This window comes from Oncorhynchus clarkii, chromosome 5 (assembly GCF_045791955.1).
Source record: "Oncorhynchus clarkii lewisi isolate Uvic-CL-2024 chromosome 5, UVic_Ocla_1.0, whole genome shotgun sequence".
Classification (NCBI taxonomy): domain Eukaryota; kingdom Metazoa; phylum Chordata; class Actinopteri; order Salmoniformes; family Salmonidae; genus Oncorhynchus; species Oncorhynchus clarkii.
Genome location: NC_092151.1, coordinates 70,459,770 through 70,484,889, shown reverse-complemented (window position 1 = coordinate 70,484,889; position 25,120 = coordinate 70,459,770). Strand labels below are relative to the sequence as shown.

General features: G+C 43.8%; 1 protein-coding gene across 6 annotated transcripts in view; it reads right to left on the bottom strand.

The window, feature by feature from the left end:
- The window catches only part of LOC139409317 (Ral GEF with PH domain and SH3 binding motif 2), a 135,135-nt gene that overhangs the window by 73,814 nt on the left and 36,201 nt on the right, over positions 1–25,120 (bottom strand). For all 6 annotated transcript variants that reach the window (XM_071154271.1, XM_071154269.1, XM_071154268.1 and 3 more), the window contains exons 2-5: positions 24,589–24,700; positions 24,150–24,254; positions 20,802–20,852; positions 2,197–2,280 (exon numbers count right to left, since the gene is read on the bottom strand). In XM_071154271.1, the coding sequence (XP_071010372.1) occupies positions 2,197–2,280; positions 20,802–20,852; positions 24,150–24,254; positions 24,589–24,636 (288 nt within the window). In that variant the 5' untranslated portion in view covers positions 24,637–24,700. The remainder of the gene's footprint in view (positions 1–2,196; positions 2,281–20,801; positions 20,853–24,149; positions 24,255–24,588; positions 24,701–25,120) is intronic.

Sequence of the window (25,120 nt, the reverse complement as noted above, 5' to 3'; positions counted from 1 at the left end):
CTAATAAAACTAATCCCATAATACAGTGAGGCAGTACTGTTCACCTGAACAATCTCTTCCCTCTAGCACGGACACACCTGCCCTCAGCCACAGGTGCAGTGCAGACACAGCGGTCAGTGATGATATTATAAGCCACTAAAGTCTCATATAATATCCAACTAAAGCTGCAGCAGCCTTGTAATACTACTCCCAGCAGAGAAGGTTTATAGGCCTGTCCAATATGGCCACTACACTGTCCTCATGTCACTGTAAATCACCCCGTTGCTTCTGGCAGCTGTTACAACACAGGTGCTCTGTCTCTGCGTGTGTCGATGTGTGTGCACTCTACAGCCCAGAGGAAAAAGCAGAGGCTCTTAGTTGTCTTTCCTGTAGTGTTTATGGTCTTATAAAGCTCTGCTGTTTCATCATAAATAGTATGGAACAGAGACACCAGCTGATAGCTGTGGATTAGCTCTGTAATATGGCTGAGTCCCTCAAAAGCAGTTTACGATAGCTCCCTCTCTCACTTCCTGGGTAAGGAGTGCTGAAGAGGCTACAGCTGGGCCTGGCTCGGGTTAGGTTAGTGGCTGATGCCTTCAACGTTTGTATAGGTCTAGACTAGATAACTAAACATCACTAGCTCAACCTTGTCTGGTGAGTGTTTGTTAGAGATGACACTAATTCTAAACGTCCTGGTAGGCTACATGAGAGAACATTCCCGAAACTCACTCTTTTTTCCCCCTTTTTTCAAATGCAATGTTAATATAAGACAAATATCACCTTAAATAACATTCACAGCGATATAATAAAATAAAAACATCTATAGAACAGAAACTACTTCTAGTGGCTCACTAAACAAACTGAAGTGTAATTCAAACCATGACCCGGTCTAAAGTAGCCACCCGGTAGTACTGGCTGTGACCCACCTAAAGAGTCTGATCCTACATTATGGGAAACTGGACTAGGTTTAGGAAACAGCCTCCTCTCAGGCACCATCCACCCAGAACTTTCTCTACCCCTCTTCAACCTTCGTTAGCTCTAACCCTAACACCCCCCTTCCCCTTTTCACCCCTCTCCATCCCTGTACCCAACTCCCCACTACATCCCTCTCAACAGCTACCCCTCTCCATCCCTGTACCCAACTCCCCGCTACCCCTCTCCAGTCATACCAACCTATACACTCAATCCAAAACCTTTATCAGAGTGCAAGGTTGAACAATTACCTTTCTGCTTCCATTAATCCAGTGTTTTCAGATAAACATGAAGTCATACCTAAGCAGTATGGAGCTAGCTAAGGGTTGATTTAGACTTGAGCAGTATTAGACTGAAATGACACAGACTTCCCCTTGTTGTCCAAAGACTGCTACCAATAACAGAGTTAAAGGAAGAGTACAAAGACTGGAGCATCTCTGGGACTGCCTCTTCTCCCTGTCCAAGCCCCATTATTCACAAGGCTCACTTTCCTTCGCTGATGTCCGTCTGCCTGCTGCTTGTCGGCCAGCCCTGTGGTGTACAGTGAACTAACATCTGTAACGGCTGTTTGGGCTAGCCTAGAAATGGGGAAGTTTACACAGAAACACATTCCTCTAACATCTCATACGGAGACCACAAGGTCTTAAAGACACTTAAATGGGCAGGGAGAGACTGGGGAGGTTGGAGAGAGGGAAGGGGCAGAAAGAGCAGGATGAAAGGTGAAGGCCGCCTGTGGGTCATGAGGGCTTCCTGTGGATGACTTCACAGGGCACTGAGAGTGCGGGCCACACACACACACACACAAAAACCATGCACAAACACATTCTCAGACCACAAAGAAATGTGTCCAAACAGTTGAACACCAGAGTGAGGGAAGGAGTCTAAGGTCTCTTCTGAGCCTTCATTAGCCATATCAGTCTGATGAGGCTAAACAATGAGACAGACGGGGTTTGAGTGTGTGTTCCCTATAGGAGATGAGTCAACAAGTCAGCAGGAGGTATGTTTTGTTACCATGACATCCTCCAAAACAAAGGATTAGGGAAGAGGGGATGATTTGGGATGTGGTGAAGAGAGGATGTAATCGCTCCATTACCTGCTAGCCAAGACTGAAGGTTCATTACTCAGCTCTAGGGGTACATTACGCCCCCTGTCCACCCCCCGCTTTTCTGCCTGCCTCTGTGTGTGTGTGTGTGTGTGTGTGTGTGTGTGTGTGTGTGTGTGTGTGTGTGTGTGTGTGTGTGTTACCTGGTTGAATCTGCGGGTGAAGGCCACAGCATTGGGAGCAGAGCTGTGCTTCTCCTTCTTGTTCCAGCCACAACTCGACAGCTCCTAAACACACAAACACCCAGTTAAGTGATAGTGTCAGATTGACATGACACACCCAAAACACACAACAGATCCTAAAGCAGTCACACACACACAGATTTAAACAACTTTCACAGTTGGTCTTGAACGTAGTAAAGAGTTCATGTTTTCCACAAAAGACAAACCCAGTTTGTTCTTAACAGTTCAGAGAGAGGTGTACAGGGCATATAGAAACACCAACGTTCCCTCCAGCTGAACAGCATACTACTTTTAACTACCGAATAAATTAAAATCAAAATCTATCAAACTCTGCACCACCTTGTGCTTCCTCAGAGCAGAGGGTGAACAATCATCCCAGTAATCAGATACTAGTGCCCTTGGACAGACCCTGTACCAGCACTAAGGGGCGAGACCACACACACACACAGCAGGGGAAGAGAGACTTCTCTGGGCACAGCAAACTGGATCAGGGGCCAGGGATATTATCAGGGAAAAATTGATTGAAGGGTAGGAAAATGTGGTGTAATCTCTACTAATCAGCTGAACTACTCTCCTGATGACTTCCTCTAACACTGGCTGTCTGGAGGCAACCTCCTCCACCACCCCTCACCAGGCCAGTGAGCCGTCACAAAGAAACATACGCAATGTCCCTGTGTGTGTTTGAAGGGGAACAAGTAGAAGTTGGCAGGTCGGAGTGGAGAGAGAGAGCGAGGTGGTGAGGAGTCCAGAGCCTCCTGACAGCAGCTTTCAGCAGGCCTCAGTAAACTGTTACACTGCTGCCCTGACAGACTCCACACCACTAAGAGAGAACCAAATGCGTGTGTGTGTGTGTTAGCCCAGTAGCTCAGTCGCTTACGACTCATTCATTTAACCTACACTCCTCTTTAAACATGCACTCACCTCTACCTGTCTCTCAACCCCTCTATCCCGCTCTTGTTATTCACGCCTCCAGTGTTCTCTTTCCCCATCTCCTAATAAAGGCTCCCACATTGGGATATGCCATTGGGAGACTGACTAAAGGCGTCTGCATGCCTCCCAGCCAAAAGAGTTCGGATGAGTTTGTGCATATATGATGACATTGTGATGTTTTTTATTAGTTTTGGACTTCGTTAAGGGTTTTTCCGGTTGTTCGGGCAGACAACCTTTTTGGCTGCCCGAACAAGTCTACGCCCTTTCGTCTGTGATTGTTCAACAGCAGGGATTCTTCAGTAATGACGAGATTACTTGTTTTAATGCAATTTTTTAAATTGAGAAATACTGCACCAAATATAGTTAGACGTTAAATTGTGCGACTAAGATCTACTCTGTAAAAACCTTCTTAGATGGGTGTCGCTAGTTTCCACATCGTCAAGGCCTAGAGATCAAGTACCAGAATCAATCAGTCAGAATCAATCAATGATATTAACCTACCACATAGCTGTTGCGTTACTTACAATTGTCACGTGGTCATGTCTGTGCCATAACATTGTTGAATTGGTGCCAATGACTGAGAGTAAAGCAGAAAAATAGCTTTTTACAACAAATTCTGGATCATTACTTGAAAGGCACTGGTCGCCTTGGCAGTTGGTTGGTCCCGGCCCTACCCTCACCTCAAAGCTTTCCATCGCTACATCAGACACACAGTAAAGTACACAGCTCTGGCTAACACACGGATGAGTCCACAGCATGCATTTTCAAGTACACACACACAGCGAAATCAACTCTTGCCAAACCACTAACAGAGCTGAGCTCGGAGATACCACCGCCACTTCTCTGCTCTGGGCCTTGTTTCAGTCAACACAGTAAAAACCTGAGGCGCCACACACCCTGTGGACCTAAAGAGCATCAGCTACAGCTGAGAAGAGTGGGATGAGGGAGAGGGGGTTAGAGAGAGTGGGGGGGGGGCATTAGCTACAGCTGAGAAGAGTGGGATGAGGGAGATAAAGGGGGTTAAAGAGAGTGAGGGGGGGCATTAGCTACAGCTGAGAAGCCCTACATTCCAGCCCCCTATTGGCTAGTCTTATGGTGGTTAGCTCATATCCTGCGAATATGTATGCATCCCTACATGCCTAGTTTTATGTGATGTGTAGGAGATGATTTTCCCAGAGACACTGCGTCTATAATGCCTATAGTGCATGTTTTACTACTGTCCTGGGCCGGTTTCCCAAAAGCATCTTCAGGCTAAGTTCATCGCTATATCCTTCGTAGGAGCATTGTTACATCGCCAAGCCGTTTCCCCAAAACCATCGTTAATGGTGCACTTGAAAACGCTCGTAATGTAACGGCTACTTCACACCACTCGCAGAACATTAAGGGTGTCGTTAGATGCTTTTTTACTGATAGCCAGGGACACGCCAACACTCAGACAATATACAAACAAAGTATTTATGTTTAGTGAGTCCACCGCATCAGATGACCACAGATGCTCTCTTGAGAAGTGAGTAAATTAGACAATTTTCCTGTCCTTCTAAGCATTCAAGGGACAATGGATGGTGTAAAAAGTATATTTCTTTTGGAAAGTACTGGAGTAAAAGTTGTTAAAAATATAAATAGTAATTTAAAGTACAGATACCCCAAAAACGACTTAAGTAGTACTTTCAAGTATTTTTACTAAAGTACTTTACACCACAGCTTACAACTGTACCCCATTCAAAGGCACTTGAATATTTTGTTTTGCCCATTCACCCTCTGAATGGCATACATACACAATAAGTCTCAATCCTTCTTTAACCGGTCTACTCCCCTTCATCTACACTGATTAAGTGGATTTAACAAGTGTTACCAGTAAGGGATCATAGCTTTCATCTGGTCAGCCTACGTCATGGAAAGAATGTTCCTGCGCCAACAGATGGCCGCCTCGCTTCGCGTTCCTAGGAAACTATGCAGTATTTTGTTTTTTTACGTGTTAATTCTTACATTGGTACCCCAGGTAATCTTAGGTTTCATTACATACAGTCGGGAGGAACTACTGAATATAAGAGCAACGTCAACTCACCATCATTACAACCAGGAATATGACTTTCCCGAAGCGGATCCTGTGTTTTGCCATCCACCCAGGACAATGGATCGGATCCCAGCCGGTGAACCTAAACAACGTCGGCGTAAAAGGGACAAACGAAGCAGTCTTCTGGTCAGGCTCCGGAGACGGGCACATTGCGCACCACTCCCTACCATACTACTCGCCAATGTCCAGTCTCTTGACAACAAGATTGATGAAATCCGAGCAAGGGTTGCCTTCCAGAGAGACATCGGAGATTGACGTTCTTTGCTTCATGGAAACATGGCTCACTGGAGAGACGCTATTGGAGTCGGTGCAGCAAGCTGGTATCTTCACACATCGCACCAACAGAAACAAGCATCTTTCTGGTAAGAAGAGGGGCAGGGGGGTATGCCTTATGATTAACGAGACGTGATCATAACAACATACAGGAATTCTAGTCCTTCTGTTCACCCGACTTAGAATTCCTCACAATCAAATGTCGACCGTATTATCTACCAAGGGAATTCTCTTCGACTATAATCACAGCCGTATATATTCCCCCCCCAAGCAGACACATCGATGGCCCTGGACAAACTATTTGACTCGTTGTAAACTGGAAACCACTGTCATGACGTTGGCCTGGGGGATAGGTTTATGACCGTCATAAATACCTCTTCACCCCCCCTTTTCCTCTCCACCCTACTGATATTACATTTGCAAAACCCTTGGTTAACATAGAGATTCTGGGAACGTCAGAATGTGGGGGGAAATGAATTATATTCTGGTAATCCGAACAATTGAACATATGCGGTGGTACTTAAGGAATACGATGTCAGTTCAATTGTCATCCGAGACATTCTCATCAATGATAAGATGACAAACTCTACAGTGGAAAGTCTACACATCCAAGTTATCGGATTCACATGGATTTGTTGTTCAATTTAAATGTTTGAATATGAAATAATTTGATGGGACGCCCACGTGAAGAGACAGTTTACAACTTCTGTCACACACCCCTTTTCTCCCTTCCTATATAAAGCCTTGACGACAACATAACTTCCTGTTCCGAGGACGACGGTCCTATGTCAGAATGGTTCAGATAATAACTACAGAACGAAGCCAACATCAGCATGAGCTTTGGTTGCGAATGGTATGAATTTTGAACTCTTATTCACGACAGAAGTGATACCTCCTAGACGTTGAGTTAGCGACCGCAGCTGCAAACGCAGGTAAGGAAGGAACAGAGAGTATTCCATCTACCACACAACAACGTTACTACAACTTATCCAAGTGACCACCAGAGATTCTTCAAAAGGACAGAGGACTCGGTTTGGCAACACAGTCTATCTACCACCAACATACTGAAGCGCAGCTCAGAGTAAATATTTATTGCATTTTCCTTTTCCAAATGGGCGGTAATTTAGAATGCATAAGATACTGTATTTACGATAGCACAGCTTCTTCCCTTTGTTCCTCAGTCTTCCCGCTCTTTCACTCAAACCCAGCCCCTTTTCCTTTGTGTAACAAGCTGTCATATCTGTTCCGCCCGCTAGGGACGTGTTCCTTTAAGACGTAATTTGTAATCACGTTATGATTAATTGTGTGTACGTGAATTCTGTGTGATTAATTATTTATTTAATAAATACCTAACTAAACACAATTTTGCATTGCTGATTCAAATTTGTTAGCCAGGGTTCTTGCAGATAACCAAGAATTTACAACTTTCAGATTATGAGTCTGAAGTAAAATATTACTAGGTCTTTAAGAGTTTATTCGGAAGATAACAGCTCTATAAATATTATTTTGTGGTGCCCGACTCTTTGGTTAATTACATTTACATGTTTAGCTCAATCAGGTGTTATTAATTACGGAGAAATTATTTTATAGAATAGCATGTCATATCACTTAATCCGGCATAGCCAAAGACACAACACCACATATCCTGAGGCTGCATTCATTGTAGCTGGGGATTTTAACAAGGCTAATCTGAAAACAAGACTCCCTAAATTCTATCAGCATATCGATTGCGAAACCAGGGCTGGTAAAACCCTGGATCATTATTATTTTAACTTCCGCAACACATACAAGGCCCTCCCCCGCCCTCCTTTCAGAAAAGCTGACCACGACTCCATTTTGTTGCTTCCAGCCTACAGACAGAAACTAAAATAAGAAGCTCTCGCGCTCGGGTATGTTCAACGCTGGTCCGACCAATCTGATTCCACACTTCATGACTACTTCGATCACGTGGATTGACAACATTGATGAATACGCTGATTCAGTGAGAGAGTTCAATAGAAAGTGCATTGGCGATGTCGTACCCACAGCAACTATTAAAACATTCCCAAACCAGAAACCGTGGATTGATGGCAGCATTCGCGCGATACTGAAAGCGCAAACCACTGCTTTTAACCAGGGCAAGGTGACCGGAAACATGACCAAATCCAAACAGTGTAGCTATTCCCTCCGCAAGGCAATCAAACAAGCTAAGCGTCAGTATAGAGACAAAGTAGAGTTGCAATTCAACGGCTTAGACACAAGAGGAATGTGGCAGGGTCTACAGTCAATCACGGATTACAAAAAGAAAACCAGCCCCGTCGCAGACCAGGAAGTCTTGCTCCCAGACAGACTAAATAACTTCTTTGCACGCTCTGAGGACAACACAGTGCGCCACTCACACGGCCCGCTACCAAAACCTGCGGACTCTCCTTCAATGCAGCCGACGTGAGTAAAACATTTAAACGTGTTAACCCTCGCAAGGCTGCGGACCCAGACGGTATCCCCAGCCGCGTTCTCAGAGCATGCGCAAACCAGCTGGCTGGTGTGTTTACGGACATATTCAATCAATCCCAAGAAAGCTAAGTAACGGAGCTAAACGACTACCGCCCCGTAGCACTCACTTCCATCATCATGAAGTGCTGAGAGAGACTACTCCCCCCTACCTGACACCCTAGACCCACTCCAATTTTCTTACCGCCCCAATTGGTCCACAGACAACGCAATCGCAACCACACTGCCCTAACCCATCTGGACAAGAGGAATACCTATGTGAGAATGCTGTTCATCGACTACAGCTCAGCATTTAACACCATAGTACCCTCCAAACTCGTCATCAAGCTCGAGACCCTGGGTCTCGACCCCACCCTGTGCAACTGGGTACTGGACTTCCTGACGGGCCGCCCCCGGGTGGTGAGGGTAGGTAACAACATCTCCACCCCGCTGATCCTCAACACTGGGGCCCCACAGGGGTGCGTTCTGAGCCCTCTCCTGTACTCCCTGTTCACCCACGACTGAGTGGCAATGCACGCCTCCAACTCAATCATCAAGTTTGCGGACAACACTACAGTGGTAGGCTTGATTACCAACAACGACGAGACAGCCTACATGAGGAGGTGAGGGCCCTCAGAGTGTGGACTTCAGGAAAGTAACCTCACACTCAACGTCAACAAAAAAGGAGATGATTGTGGACTTCAGGAAACAGCAGAGGGAGAGTAGTGGAGAGGACAAACTGAATTGGTCCACCCACACAGACAGCATTGTGAAGAAGGCGCAGTAGCGCCTCTTCAACCTCAGGAGGCTGAAGAAATTCAGTTTGTCACCAAAAGCACTCAAACTTCTACAGATGCACAATCAAGAGCATCCTGCCGGGCTGTATCACCGCCTGGTATGGCAACTGCTGCGCCCACAACCGTAAGGCTCTCCAGAGGGTAGTGAGGTCTGCACAACGAATCACCGGGGGCAAACTACCTGCCCTCCAGGACACCTACACCACCCGATGTCACAGGAAGGCCATAAAGATCATCAAGGACAACAACCCCCTGAGCCACTGCCTGTTCACCCCGCTATCATCCTGAAGGCGAGGTCAGTACAGGTGCATCAAAGCAGGGACCGAGAGACTGAAAAACCGCTTCTATCTCAAGGCCATCAGACTGTTAAACAGCCACCACTAACACTGAGTGGCTGCTGCCAACACACTGACTCAACTCCAGCCACTTTAATAATGGGAAATGTCAAATATATCACTAGCCACTTTAAACAATGCTACCTAATATAATGTTGACATACCCTACATTACTCATCTCATATGTATATACTGTACTCGATACCATCTACTGCATCTTGCCTATGCCGTTCTGTACCATCACTCATTTATATATCTTTATGTAAATATTCTTTATCCCATTACACTTCTGTGTATAAGGTAGTAGTTGTGGAATTGTTAGGTTAGATTACTTGTTGGTTATTACTGCATTGTCGGAACTAGAAGCACAAGCATTTCACTACACTCGTATTAACATCTGCTAACCATGTGTATGTGACAAATCAAATTTGATTTTAATGTTTTGTACACTCAGTTTATAAACAATAGGCTATAGGCCTATTTCAATCATATTGAAGGAAAGTTCCATCGCTAGAGGGAAACCAGGCCCTGTTCACTTTTCCACACAGGTAATGTCATGGCTCATAAAATAGTAGGAGAGGAAGAGCGTGAGTGGACACAAATAAACACACAGTAAGCTGAAATGCTCTACTCAAATAAACTCTGTTTTTAAAAGCAACACACTGCCTGTGTGTGTGCCATGTTTAAACTAGAAGTTGAGTGTGTATTCTATTTCCAGTGAGTGTCTGTGTGTGGTGGCATACATCTCAGTGGTACGTATTAAAATGTCAGTGATGCCGCTTCCCTACAAGCCAAAACAATCTCTTCCTGACAAAACATAATTTACTTCTAATGCTGTTTATGTAACCACAAGGTAAAAAACATTACTATTTTCCTCTCATGTTCTGTTCATGTTTCAGCCCCAGAACAGACAGCCATCACTGAGCATATGGAGCGAGACGGAGCTACAGAGAGATGGAGGGTGGGGGAGAGAGAGAGAGAGGACAGAGATACAAGAGGATGAGGTGATATCTGCAGGTGACAGGGTCTAGTGGGGCACCGCCCATCTCCTGAGCCAGGGGTCTGTCTGCAGCCTCTACCGGAGTATCCTCTCCCCTCTGTATCATTGCCCATTCTCCAGCCAGGATCCAGTCAGACCCATGTCACACTCCTCTAAGCAAAACAAAAAACACGGGCCTCTGCTAGAACTAACTTTGAATTTAACAACACTTGTAAACTAGACTAGACATTGCTTCAGTTACATGTTTTCAGCAGCTCAACAACTTTTCTTTCCCTCTTCTCTCCATCCCTCTCCCCTTTCCTCCCTCTCTATGAACCAGTCTTTATTTTTTTAAACATTTTTCCATTTCCCAGAAAACAGCTCCAGCAGCTGTTGAGGGAGACAGACCTGGATGTCGCTGTCATTTTCTTCCTCCTATAGCCTACCAGCTACCACTGATACCGGGGAGAACACAGTGAGATGAATCATTCAGAGCAGGACACATGATGAATAGCTGGAGGATGATTCCCTGTTCTACTGGACAGGTAGACATGGCCATCTAAGAGAAGACACAGTACTACAGATAAAACAGTCCATCATTAGATTGTTCTCTATGTGGCTTGGTTGTGAGTAGCACCATCTAGCTCCACATCTCCTGCTGCCTCTAGGGAGAAGCCTTCATTCCAGGCTCACCTCCATCCACCTGTTCCATGTCAGTTCATGCATATTGCATCACAACCATAATAGTCATGTCTGCTGTAATCCCACAAAGGCAGACACGGCAATTTTGGAAAAAACATTCTTGTTAACGGGCCACGGTGTCCTGGAATAAAAGCAATAATGTTGGATTTAATCACTCTGCTATGAGATAAGGCTGATCCCAAGCGGTCTGCTCTTCAATGCAACCAACATGCACTCACACACAGTTACAATGTGTTTTATGCTGATTAGAGAAGTATATTCTAAAACAGCGATACCAATATAAAGCCTCGGGTCATATCTCATTATACAGAGCTATTTACAGTTAAGTTAGACGGCCCAGTGAGAATATTACGCCATAACGTGAGATTAAACATACCAGACTGCTGATACAGATATACTGCTGCCTTCTACTTACAGTCCAGCAGATTACATTTTTTCCATGACGCAATAGTCAAACTAACGGCTAGATAGCTCTGCTGCCTGCTTTCCCAATAAGGGTCATAGCATTCATAAACACTGTTATAAAAGCATCATTACAGCGTAACCAATGACAGGACAGCTTAAAATATTGGTAGGAAAAAGTTACTTATTTGTTCATTACTAATTATAAACTCAGCAAAAAATGAAAACGTCCCTTTCTCTGGGCCCGGTCTTTCAAAGATAATTCGTAAAAATCCAAATAACCTCACAAAGCTTCATTGTAAAGGGTTTAAACACTGTTTCCCATGCTTGTTCAATGAACCATAAACAATTAATGGATATGCACCAGTGGAACAGTCGTTAAGACACTAACAGCTTACAGATGATAGGAAATTAAGATCACAGTTATGAAAACTTAGGACACCTAGAGGCCTTTCTACGGACTCTGAAAAACACCAAAAGAAAGATGCCCAGGGTCCCTGCTCATCTGCGTGAACGTGCCTTAGGCATGCTGCAAGGAGGCATGAGGACTGCAGATGTGGCATGGGCAATAAATGGCAATGTCCGTACTGTGAGAAGCCTAAGACAGCGCTAAAGGGAGACAGGACGGACAGCTGATCGTCCTCGCAGTGGCAGACCAGATGTAACAACACCTGCACAGGATCGGTACATACAAACATCACACCTGCATGACAGGTACAGGATGGCAACAACAACTGCCTGAGTTACACCAGGAACGCACAATCCCTCCATCAGTGCTCAGACTGTCAGCAATAGGCTGAGAGAGGCTGGACTGAGGGCTTGTAGGCCAGTTGTAAGGCAGGTCCTCACCAGACGTCACAGGCAACAACGTCGCCTATGGGCACACACCCACCGTCGCTGGACCAGACAGGACTGGCAAAAAGTGCTCTTAACTGACGAGTCGTGGTTTTGTCTCACCAGGGGTGATGGTCGGATTTGCGTTTATCGTCAAAGGAATGAGCGTTACACCGAGGCCTGTACTCTGGAGCGGGATCGATTTGGAGGTGGAGGGTCCGTCATGGTCTGGGGTGGTGTGTCACGGCATCTTCGGACTGAGCTTGTTGTCATTGCAGGCAATCTCAACGCTGTGCGTTACAGGGAAGACATCCTCCTCCCTCATGTGGTACCCTTCCCGCAAGCTCATCCTGACACGACCCTCCAGCATGACAATGCAATCAGCCGTACTGCTCGTTCTGTGGGAGATTATCTGCAAGACAGGAATGTCAGTGTTCTGCCATGGCCAGCAAAAAACCCAGATCTCAATACCATTGAGCACGTCTGGGACCTGTTGGATCGGAGGGTGAGGGCTAGGGCCATTCCCTCCCAGAAAAGTCTGGGAACTTGCAGGTGCCTTGGTGGAAGTGTGGGGTAACATCTCACAGCAAGAACTGGAAAATCTGGTGCCGTCCATGAGGAGATGCACTGCAGTACTTAATGCAGCTGGTGTCCACACCAGATACTGACTGTTACTTTTGATTTTGACCCCCCATTTTTTCAGTTACACATTATTCAATTTCTGTTAGTCACATGTCTGTGGAACTTGTTCAGTTTATGTCTCAGTTGTTGAATCTTATGTTCATACAAATACTTACACATGTTAAGTTTGCTGAAAATAAACAGTTGACAATGAGAGGACGTTACTTTATTTGCCGAGTTCATGCAAGACGTCAACATTAATGTCTTAGAGGGTCTGGTGTTGTGAGAAAAAGGTACAGTTGAGACAGACTAAAGATAATAAGTGATCCACGGTTAAACGGTTAAACTAGTGCATCACTGGTCTGGATAGGACTTTCAAGGCATCATGTCATGGAAAACAGACTTCCATGTAGTGTGCCAAGTCTTAGTTTGGACAAAGTTATTAATATTAGTAGTATCAGCTTTCATTTAGGGCTGGCACGATACCAGTATTGCAAGACTCGTTAGTATTGCGGCAAGGAAACAAAACACTGCGCTGATTTAACTTCTTTCAGAAAACAGCCCTAATGTTGGAAACAAACATGTCAAAGTCACATATTTATTTTCCAAGCTATAGCACACAATATTTCACATACGCTAGGTTTTTACAAGGACCAAAGAGTTTGGGGGTTTCATTGTTGACAAGAAAAAAAAATTGATACTGGTATCGTCACAGCCCTACTTTCATTGCTACATAAAACGTGCCATGTCATGTACCATTAAAATTCTTCAATGAGATTTTCAACCCAAACTTGCGTAACTGACTTATTTGTACTGCCGTCAATGAGAGAGTTCCCCAAAAAATCTCCAGTAAGGATTTGGCCGCTGTGAGAGACAGTCAGAGATCAGGCTCTAGTCGTGGCTTGTTTCCAGAGTGGTAGCAGAAGGACAATACATTTCAGTATCATAACAGGACATCATTAAAAAGGACACTAAAAGATAAACTCAGTATTTTAATGTGACAGACAAACTACATCCCATTCACCATATTCATAAATTCAGATAAACCACTGAGTGATATAACAGGACACACAGACACATTTTTCCCCCATTCTAGATGTGAGTAGAAGGAGTGACAGGAGTACAAATTGCAGCTGATGTCAGCTCAGCGATGCCTCTGTATTACGGAGATATTTCACACACGATCAGAAAGAAACAGAGCAGTAAGAGCCTCGGTCTGTGCCAACAGACACAGGGTCACTCTGCTCTTTCCTTTCCATCCATCCCACTTACCCCTGTCGCCCTCTTCCCTGCCCCCCCAACTTTCACCTTATTTAATGTCACTTCTGCTCTCCCTCCATCCTCTCTTTTCCTCATATTCCCCATCTCCCTCTACTGTTCTCCCCTCCTTCCATCTCCCTCTCCAGCACTCATAAAAGCGAAGGGCCCAGAGCACTACATTGGGTTTCAATGTGAGGAGAGATCATCAAATGCCTTATAAAGCTCAGTCAGTCAGTCAGTCTGTGTGCAGTCAAGCAGAACAGAAAACAAGGGCATGTTAGTCTCTATAAATCCTTCGGTAGCAGAGCTGTGGAATGGCCCCAACAGAGACAACAGTAAAACTGCCTTTCATTGGAAGGTGATTCAAAGGAGGGCTCAGGCAGCCAGACATGTACCACCATACAGGCTAGCAACAAATCCATTTTGACCACCAACCTTAATCATGATCATATTCTTAACCTTTTCCTCGTGTATGGGTTGAAAATTGCAGATTTGAGCACTAACAAATGCCTAAATTGGAACGCAGTGGCAGTACAGTAACATGCTATACATGACAGAGCTCTGGCTTTGCGCTTCACAGTGCTTTATGGGATTTGACTGTTAGCCGAACTGAACTTGAGCACCTCGCGTGACAAGTTGCCCCAATCCCTCACACTAATTGGGCAACTTTAGCACATTTTTGGTTGCCTGAGTAAGGGAAATTCTGTAAATTAAGAGTACTCCATGTATTTTGAAAGATGAGATTGAGGATTATAATAAATACCGCTTTGATGTCATACAAGATAGCCAAACACCTGTGAGTCCAAATGTGCACTTAACATTTCCATATCTATACAATCAATGTTTATGATCACTGACAAGATGACATGGCCTCATACCCTGGGTTGTTCTGAACAGAAAGAGCCGGTTTGTCTATTGTGAAGAAAATTTGGCAAGCCACACACACCTGAATGACGCATTTCTATGCGCACCAAAACTACGATCGGTTTCCCTGAATTGCATTGTGAAAGTCTTACACTAATGTTGTATTTTATAAGTTAGCTAGTCATGTTGGCAATGGAATAGGATTTCAAATTATGCCCACCTGACCCAGATTGCAATGGATAATTTACTATTTTTTGGATTGCGCAAACTACAGTGGTTGTGTGAGGGTGGGGATAGTGTAGTGTTCCAAACAAAAAAAACTACAAGTGCGCTTGCTCTAGTTCCTCAACAGCACAGCTTGGAGAGCTCCACAAAGCACCTTAAAGTGGAAGACTCCTCTTTGAGTCATAAAAGTGCATTGAAATTACTTAGGAACAGTGCATTCTTGTGGCCAGTTAGTCCTCTCAATCGAACTAGCCAATTAGTTGGCTTATGTTGCACCTACTCCACATTTTCCAGGAATATTCTTATCATGTTACAGAATGTATCCAAAGTATTGTCAGATTTCGTTAACAGATTTGTCAAAAAGAACAGCAAATGTACAGTGCCTTCAGAAACTAGTCATACCCCTTGACTTATTCCACACATTCAAAATTAGATTTGTTTTTCACTAACTCATCGACACACAATACCCCATTATGACAAAATTAAATGTTTGCGAATGTATTGAAAATATCTCATTTACATAAGTATTCACACCCCTGAGTCAATACATGTTTGAATCACATTTGGCAGTGGTTACAGCTTCGACGCATTCTGGGTAAGTCTAAGAGCTTTGCACACTGGATTGTACAATATTTGCCCATTATTCTTTTAAAAATTCTTCAAGCTCTGTCAAACTGGTTGTTGATCATTGCTAAACAACCATGTTCAAGTCTTGCAGATTTAAAACCTCTTAAAACCTCTTGGAGTTAGGGGGCAGTATTTTCATTTTTGGAAAAAAAACGTTCCCGTTTTAAACGGGAAATTTTGTCAGGAAAAGATGCTAGAATATGCATATAATTGACAGCTTTTGATAGAAAACACTAACATTTCCAAAACTGTAAAGATATTGTCTGTGAGTATAACAGAACTGATGTTGCAGGCAAAAGCCTGAGAAAAATCCAATCCGGAAGTGCCCCAGGTTTTGAAAGTGCTGCGTTCCAATGACTCCCTATTCAGCTGTGAATGTACCATCATCGAGCTTACGCCTTCTACGTATTCCCCAAGGTGTCTACAGCATTGTGACGTAGTTTTACGCATTTATGTTGAAGAATAGCCGTAGGCGGCCACATTGTCCGCTTTGAGGACAATACAGTGCCACTGACACGGCCCGCAACTAAAACATGCGGACTCTCCTTCACTGCAGCCGACGTGAGGAAAACATTTAAACGTGTCAACCCTCGCAAGGCTGCAGGCCCAGACGGCATCCCCAGCCGCGCCCTCAGAGCATGCACAGACCAGCTGGCTGGTGTGTTTACAGACATATTCAATCAATCCCGATCCCAGTCTGTTGTTCCCACATGCTTCAAGAGGGCCACCATTGTTCCTGTTCCCAAGAAAGCTAAGGTAACTGAGCTAAACGACTACCGCCCCGTGGCACTCACTTCCGTCATCATGAAGTGCTTTGAGAGACTAGTCAAGGACCATATCACCTCCACCCTACCTGACACCCTAGACCCACTCCAAATTGCTTACCGCCCAAATAGGTCCACAGACGATGCAATCTCAACCACACTGCACACTGCCCTAACCCATCTGGACAAGAAGAATACCTATGTGAGAATGCTGTTCATCGACTACAGCTCGGCATTTAACACCATAGTGCCCTCCAAGCTCGTCATCAAGCTCGAGACCCTGGGTCTCGACCCCGCCCTGTGCAACTGGGTACTGGACTTCCTGACGGGCCGCCCCCAGGTGGTGAGGGTAGGCAACAACACTTCCACCCTGCTGATCCTCAACACTGGGGCCCCACAAGGGTGCGTTCTGAGCCCTCTCCTGTACTCCCTGTTCACCCACGACTGCGTGGCCACGCACGCCTCCAACTCAATCATCAAGTTTGCTGACGACACAATAGTGGTAGGCTTGATTACCAACAACGACGAGACGGCATACAGGGAGGTGGTGAGGGCCCTTGGAGTGTGGTGTCAGGAAAATAACCTCACACTCAACGTCAACAAAACTAAGGAGATGATTGTGGACTTCAGGAAACAGCAGAGGGAACACCCCCCCCTATCCACATCGATGGAACAGTAGTGGAGAGGGTAGTAAGTTTTAAGTTCCTCGGCGTACACATCACAGACAAACTGAATTGGTCCACGCACACAGACAGCATCGTGAAGAAGGCGCAGCAGCGCCTCTTCAACCTCAGGAGGCTGAAGAAATTCGGCTTGTCACCAAAAGCACTCAAACTTCTACAGATGCACAATCGAGAGCATCCTGTCGGGCTGTATCACCGCCTGGTACGGCAACTGCTCCGCCCACAACCGTAAGGCTCTCCAGAGGGTAGTGAGGTCTGCACAACGCATCACCGGGGGCAAACTACCTGCCCTCCAGGACACCTACACCACCCGATGTCACAGGAAGGCCATAAAGATCATCAAGGACAACAACCACCCGAGCCACTGCCTGTTCACCCCGCTATCATCCAGAAGGCGAGGTCAGTACAGGTGCATCAAAGCTGGGACCGAGAGACTGAAAAACAGCTTCTATCTCAAGGCCATCAGACTGTTAAACAGCCACCACTAACATTGAGTGGCTGCTGCCAACACACTGACTCAACTCCAGCCACTTTAATAATGGGAATTGATGGGAAATGTAAAATAGATCACTAGCCACTTTAACTTCTTGACCATACTTGAGACGCAGACGTCTCAAGTATGCCCCTGGAAATGCAAATGCGCTACGCTAAATGCTAAATGTACTCGTTACAACTCAATCTTTGATCAAAATTCACAAGCAGGGTATTGAATTAAAGCTACACTCGTTGTGAACCTAGCCAGCAAGTCAGATTTTTTAAATGCTTTTCGGCGAAAGCATGAGAAGCTATTATCTGATAGCATGCACCCCCCAAAATGCCAGCACGACACGTAAACAACAGATTTTGCGGTAGCCGGCGCTACCCAAAACGCAGAAATAAAATATAAAACATTCATTACCTTTGACGAGCTTCTTTCTTGGCACTCCTATATGCCCCATAAACATCACTATTGGGTCTTTTTTTCGTTTAAATCGGTCCATATATACCCAAAATAGCTTTGTATGGAAGCTGTGTCATTCAGAAAAAAACATCGTTTTTAAACGCTGCGTAATTTTTTTAAATTAAAAAAGTCGACGATAAACTTTCACAAAACACTTCGAAATCCTTTTGTAATCCAACTTTAGGTATTAGTAAACGTTTATAATCTATCAAAATGATTACAGGGCGATGTATTTTCAATAGGTCTTCGCTTGCAAATCAATGGCTGCTAATGTCTTCATCAACTACATCCGGGTGAAGACTGGGAAAATGGATGCCAGATAGATGGATTTTCAATTGAAAATGACGACAATGGCGACATCGTGTGGAATTTGTATGAATTGCAGGCAGGTCGATATTAAATTCTGTTCTCTTTTAACAACTCGTGGAAGTGACTTATGGAAATTATTTTTAGCTTTCAGAGAGCAGTTTTTCTTGCGTTTTTCAATGAAACACACGATCTGTTATAGTCACAGCCGTGATTTAACCAGTTTTATAAACTTCAGAGTGTTTTCTATCCACACATACTAATCATATGCATATACTATATTCCTGGCATGAGTAGCAGGACGCTGAAAAGTTGCGCGATTTTTAACAGAATGTTCGAAAAAGGAGGGGGTAGAAGTAAGAGGTACAATGCTACCTAATATAATGTTTACATAACCTACATTATTCATCTCATATGTATATATACTGTACTCTATATCATCTACTGCATCTTTATGTAATACATGTATCACTTGCCACTTTAACTATGCCACTTTGTTTACATACTCATCTCATATGTATATACTGCACTCAATACCATCTACTGTATCTTGCCTATGCTGCTCTGTACCATCACTCATTCATATATCTTTATGTACATATTCTTTATCCCCTTACACTTGTGTCTATAAGGTAGTAGTTTTGGAATTGTTAGCTAGATTACTTGTTGGTTATTACTGCATTGTCGGAACTAGAAACAAGCATTTCGCTACACTCGCATTAACATCTGCTAACCATGTGTATGTGACAAATAAAATTTGATTTGGTCACATGGTGGCTCCGAGAGAGATTCTCGCGTAAAATACAGAGGTAGCCATTACTCCAATCGGTCCTAGTGAAAAACGAATTGTCCCGACAGATATATTATTGAATAGATATTAGAAAAACACCTTGAGGATGGATTCTAAACAACGTTTGCCATGTTTCTGTCGATTTTTCGCCGTTGTGGTGACCGCAATTTCCGGGCGATTTCTCAGCCAAACGTAAAGAACAAACGGAGCTATTACGCCTACAAAAATAATATTTTGGGGAAAAATGAACTTTGGCTGTCTACCTGGGAGTCTCGTGAGTGAAAACATCTGATGTTCATCAAAGGTAAACGATTTAATTTGATTGCTTTTTTGATTTCCGTGACAAGGTTTCCTGCTGCTAGCAAGGCATAATGCTATGTTAGGCTATGATAAACTTACACAAATGCTTGTCTAGCGTTGGCTGTAAAGCATATTTTGAAAATCTGAGATGACAGGGTGATTAACAAAATACTAAGCTGTGTTCCAATATATTTCACTTGTGATTTTCATGAATAGGAATATTTTCTAGGAAGATTTATGTCCGTTGCGTTATGCTAATTAGTGTCAGATGATAACGGTCCCGTTCACGGGATGGGGTGTCACTACAGGTTAAGGATCCGCAAGGACGGTACCATATTCTCGGTACCATTTGAAAGGAAACACTGAAGTTTGTGGAAATGTGAAAGTAACGTAGGAGAATAACACAATAGATCTGGTAAAAGAAAAATAATCTAACGTTATTTTGTATTTTTGAAATGCAAGAGAAAGGCCATAATGTATTATTCCAGGCCAGTTGCAATTTAGATTTGCCACTAGATGGCCGCAGTGCATGCGCAAAGTGTTAACTTGATCCAATGAACCATTGCATTTCTGTTCAAAATGTTGTATCAAGACTGCCCAAATGTGCCTAATTTGTTTATTTGTAACTTTATGTTCAAAATTGTCACTAATAGCTACTGTTAATTGGACAGTGCAGTTAAGACTAACAAGAATTTAAGCTTTTTGCCCATATCAGATATGTCTATGTCCTGAGAAATGTTCTTGTTACTTACAACCTCATGCTAATCGCATTAGCCTACATTAGCTCAACCGTCCCATGGACGGGACACCAATCCCGAAGAGGTATACTCTTTAAGGATTGAAATAAATCCTTACTTCAATTTCTAACTTAAACAAGGGCCAAATGTAGCTTGAGCATAGGTGGAATGAAGAGGCCTACACTGCTAACCAATCAGAACCAAGAGTGATTCCTAGTTGCATCTGGCCACAGCGGTGGTGGTGTGGTTGCTGCTTCAACTGGTCGGCTGTGGCCAAACCTAAACACTTGTTAGCCCTGAGGCCTGTCAACTCCTTTAACAAGGCTACAGAGAGGAAGCGCATACACGCACACACCGGCTTTCACAGAGGCCATTTAAGGGTGAGAGAGTTGGTGTGTGTGTGTGTGTGTGTGGGCATGTATTACTATCCTCATGGGTACTGGAAATCCCCAGAAGTCCCCGCAAGGATAGTTAAACATTGTGCACGTCCTCACGAGGACAAAGGCTATTTAAGTTTAGGGGTAAGGTTAGGATTAGGGAAAACAGTTCCCCAAAAGGATAGTAAAACATATGCTCGTGTGTGTGTGTGTGTGTGTTTGAAGTGTGTAAGAGGAGAAGCAGGGAAAAAACAGACGGTCCTGTACTGTAACGCACCTCAGGCTGGATGGCTTTGAACACTGGAGCGTCCATGAGTGTGATCTGACCCTGGAGAAAGAGACAGAGAGACAAGACAAAGAAAGAAGACAGAGAGAGAGGGGAGAATGGGAGATGCGGAGCTGTAATTTGGACCACAGATTTGGAATGAAGAGTTGACCAGACATCATTGCAGTGCTTTCCAAACTTTATTCAATATTTCCAGAAAAACCAGGAGAAATCCCATATTTTGGGGAGAAGTAGCATAGCGGTTACAGCGTTGGACTCGTAACTGAAAGGTTGCTAGTTCTAAAATCTGTCGATCTGCCATTAAGAAAGGCACTCAAGGGCATTTTCATCGAAAAGGACCCACGAGCACCAACACGTGAAGTTAATAAGGGCATATCAAATTGGGTGTCAAATGAATGCTAAAAAAAACATTTTTGGGAAATGAAGGCATACATGTGAAGTCGGAAGTTTACATACATCTTAGCCAAATACATTTAAATTCAGTTTTTCACAATTCCTGACATTTATTCAGAGTAATAATCCCAGTTCTTAGGTCAGTTCAGATGTCCACTTTATTTTAAGAATGTAAAATGTCAGAATAATAGTAGAGAGAATGATTTATTTCAGCTTTTGTTTATTTCATCACATTTCCAGTAGGTCAGAAGTTTACATACACTCAATTAGCATTTGGTAGCAAGGTCTTTAAATTGTTTAACTTGGGTCAAGCGTGTCAGGTAGCATTCCACGAGCTTCCCACAATAAGTTGGGTGAATTTTGGCCCATTCCTCCTGACAGAGTTGGTGTAACGGAGTCAGGTTTGTAGGCCTCCTTACTCGCACATGCTTTCAGTTCTGCCCACAAATTCTCTATAGGGTTGAGGTCAGGGCTTCCTAAACTTCCTGACTGATGTCTTGAGATGTTGCTTCAATATATCCACATAATTTACTTCCTCATGATGCCATCTATTTTGTGAAGTGCACCAGTCCCTCCTGCAGCAAAGCACCCCCACAACATGATGCTGCTACCCCTGGTGCTTCACGGTTGGGATGGTGTTCTTCGGCCTGCAAGCCTCCCCCTTTTTCCTCCATTGTTATGGTCATTACGGCCAAACAGTTCTATTTTTGTTTCATCAGACCAGAGGACATTTCTCCAAAAAGTATGATCTTTGTCCCCCCCCCCCCCCATGTGCAGTTGCAAACCGTAGTCTGGATTTTTTATGGTGGTTTTGCAGCAGTGGCTTCTTCCTTGCCGAGCGGCCTTTCAGGTTATGTCGATATAGGACTTGTTTTACTGTGGATATAGATACTTTTGTACCTGTTTCCTGCAGCATCTTCACAGGGTCCCTTGCTGTTTTTCTGGGATTGATTTGCACTTTTCACACCAAAGTACGTTCATCTCTAGGAGACAGAACGCGTCTCCTTCCTGAGTGGAATGACGGCTGCGTGGTCCCATGGTGTTTATACTTGCGTACTATTGTTTGTACAGATGAACGTGGTACCTTCAGGCGTTTGGAAATTGCTCCCAAGGATGAACCAAACTTGTGGGAGGTCTCCAATTTTTTTTCTGCGGTCTTGGCTATTTCTTTAGATTTTCTCATGATGTCAAGAAGAGAGGCACTGAGTGTGAAGGTAGGCCTTGAAATACATCCACAGGTTCACTTCCAATTGACTCAAATGATGTCAATTAGCCTATCAGAAGCTTCTAAAGCCATGACATCATTTTCTGGAATTTTCCAAGCTGTTTAAAGGCACAGTCAACTTATGACCCACTGGAATTGTGATCGATTATTTCACTGTGTCTGTAAACAATTATGGAAAAATTACTTGTGTCATGCACAACGTAGATGTCATAACCGACTTGCAAAAACTACAGTTTGTGACCAACAGATGTACATCTGTACTCCAAGTCATCCATAGATTAGGGCCTAATTTATTTATTTCAATAGACTAATATCCTTATATGAACTTGAACGCAGTAAAATCTTAAATTGTTGCACGTTGCGTTTATATTTTTGTTCTCACATAAGTGTATCATCTACAGCACTGAACTCTACTCTGCTGGATTGTACTGTACTCTACTGTGTTATCCAAACTTGAGAATGTCATTGATATTCAGAATTATGCATTTCGGTATCGTACAGATGAGGGACCCATGATGTAATTCCATTATCGGGTGTAAATTCACTTCACTTCCTTAATAATCAAAATATATATTTTCAAACTCAAGGTGCCATGTCATAGTTGACACCCAATTCTTTCTGCAGACACCTATGAATCTTAATTCGGAGCGGATATCTAGTTTTAGGAAAACGTGGTCGCATACAACCTGGAGAGAGATTTTAGATTAATTCTGCACAGATGTTCCACTAAATTAGTTTATGTACATTTTTCAGTGGAAATAGTAAAAGTAGTACTTGTATGGTTCGTTAAACTTTGAAATTTGTTTGAAATACATTTAAAACAATTACCCTGATTAAGACAGTTTGGCATTCGAAACGCTGGTTATAAAATTATAGCATTAGAGCTCCTAAATCGTAATTTCGCTACCGTGGCATTGCTCCGGTGTCTCAGGTAGAGTGGGATATACAAAAAACACATTTCCATTTCACACCATACACTTGTACAGGTTACACACTCTCACATTTGTGAAACAGGACAAATATAAGCACCCCCTATTTGATCTTTGAACATGAAAGGGTAGTGCTCCCTGTCTGTCTAGCTGGGTAGTGCAAGGCAGGGGAGAGGACTCCCAACAGTGAGAAGAGTGGCTCAAACTAGAGTTATGCCTAGAACATAGAGTATGGAACCTTCCTAAATACTTAACCAGAGGACCTGTGTCAGCGATAAAGAGCTGCTGCACTAAATCACATCAAAAAACAGCTGCGTTGCAGTAATGCTCTAACCGTACTGCCTGCAGAAAAACCAGTCAGACAATGGATCTAAATCTCCAATAAATAATATACAGCGCTTTGGCTTTTCAGGGAAAAGCAGGTAAATGACAGGCCATTCGTTACACTCTACAGAGTGATCGTCTATAATACGCAGTGAGCTGGTTTATGTTGTCTGACGTCATGGAAACTGACTGTCTAGGATATTAAGGCAGACTGTTTTGATCCATCTGAGGCTGGGAGCTGTAGCTTTTAGATAGGCCTTGTTCTATTGAGCATGTCAGAGGAAATTAGGGCGAGTGTCCCCTCCTGCCAACACACATCAATTCTTACTGAACTCACCCACTTACACCTCCTTCTAAAAGACTGTCCAAGATGCATCATTGTCATTCCCCTTCCCTCGTGTCTCACGGTCACATAAGTAATATTCCTTACACACACAAACACAATATGTTGGATAGGTAGCTACTTACTGCATACTCCTCCGGGGTGACCTTCAGGACATCGAAGACGACGGCATCAAAACTCTTCTTCAGTTCAGAACCCTTCTCACTGAGAGACTCTGAGCTGCTGCTCTTCTGGAGACATGCACGTTGGGACAGGGAACATGGGAAACTAAAAGCTCAAAGAAATAGGGGTTTGATTGACACCCACAATGCTCTTTATAGTAGTGTTTCCCAAACACTCTCCTGGGGGAACACTACAGTGCACTTATGTTCAAGCCCTGCACGGACACAGAAATTAAAGGGATACTTCAGGATTTTGGCAAGAGGCCTTTTCTACTTCCTTTATGTACTAAAAACGGTATCTACGAGTTCATCTAACTCTGGGGAAGTAGATAAAGGGCTTCATTGCCAAAATGTATAATTAGAATGTAAGGAGTTTAGGGGATAAAAGGTGTGTGTGTCTCACCTCAGAGGCAGTTGTGATGCTTGATTGGCCATTGGGGAGGTCCATCATTCCCACACCATCAGTCTGTTAGTGCAGGAGACCACTCCTCATCCTCATCCTCAGTGTGTGCACTCTGGAGACACAAACAATTACAATGACAAAGAGAAACTACATGTAAACCCATGTCTGCTAAATGACTAAAATATAAAAATCTAATGCTACATTTATCAGACCCTGGATCAACAGTGCCACCTTGTGGATGAAACTGGTAAGAAATTCACTTCAGATGTGGAGAGAGATAGACGAGAACGAGAGAGAAACACATGAGACGAGAAGGATGAGCAGAGAGACGAGAAAGATTGTTGCTACGGTATAAATATGACTATTTCTCTCTATACCATTTGTATTTCATTAACCTTTGACTATTGGATATTCAGTATAGCTTCCGTCCCTCTCCTCGCTACTCCCTTGGCTTGAACCAGGAACACAACGACAACAGCCACCCCTCGAAGCAGCGTTACCCATGCAGAGCAAGGGAAACAACCACTCCAAG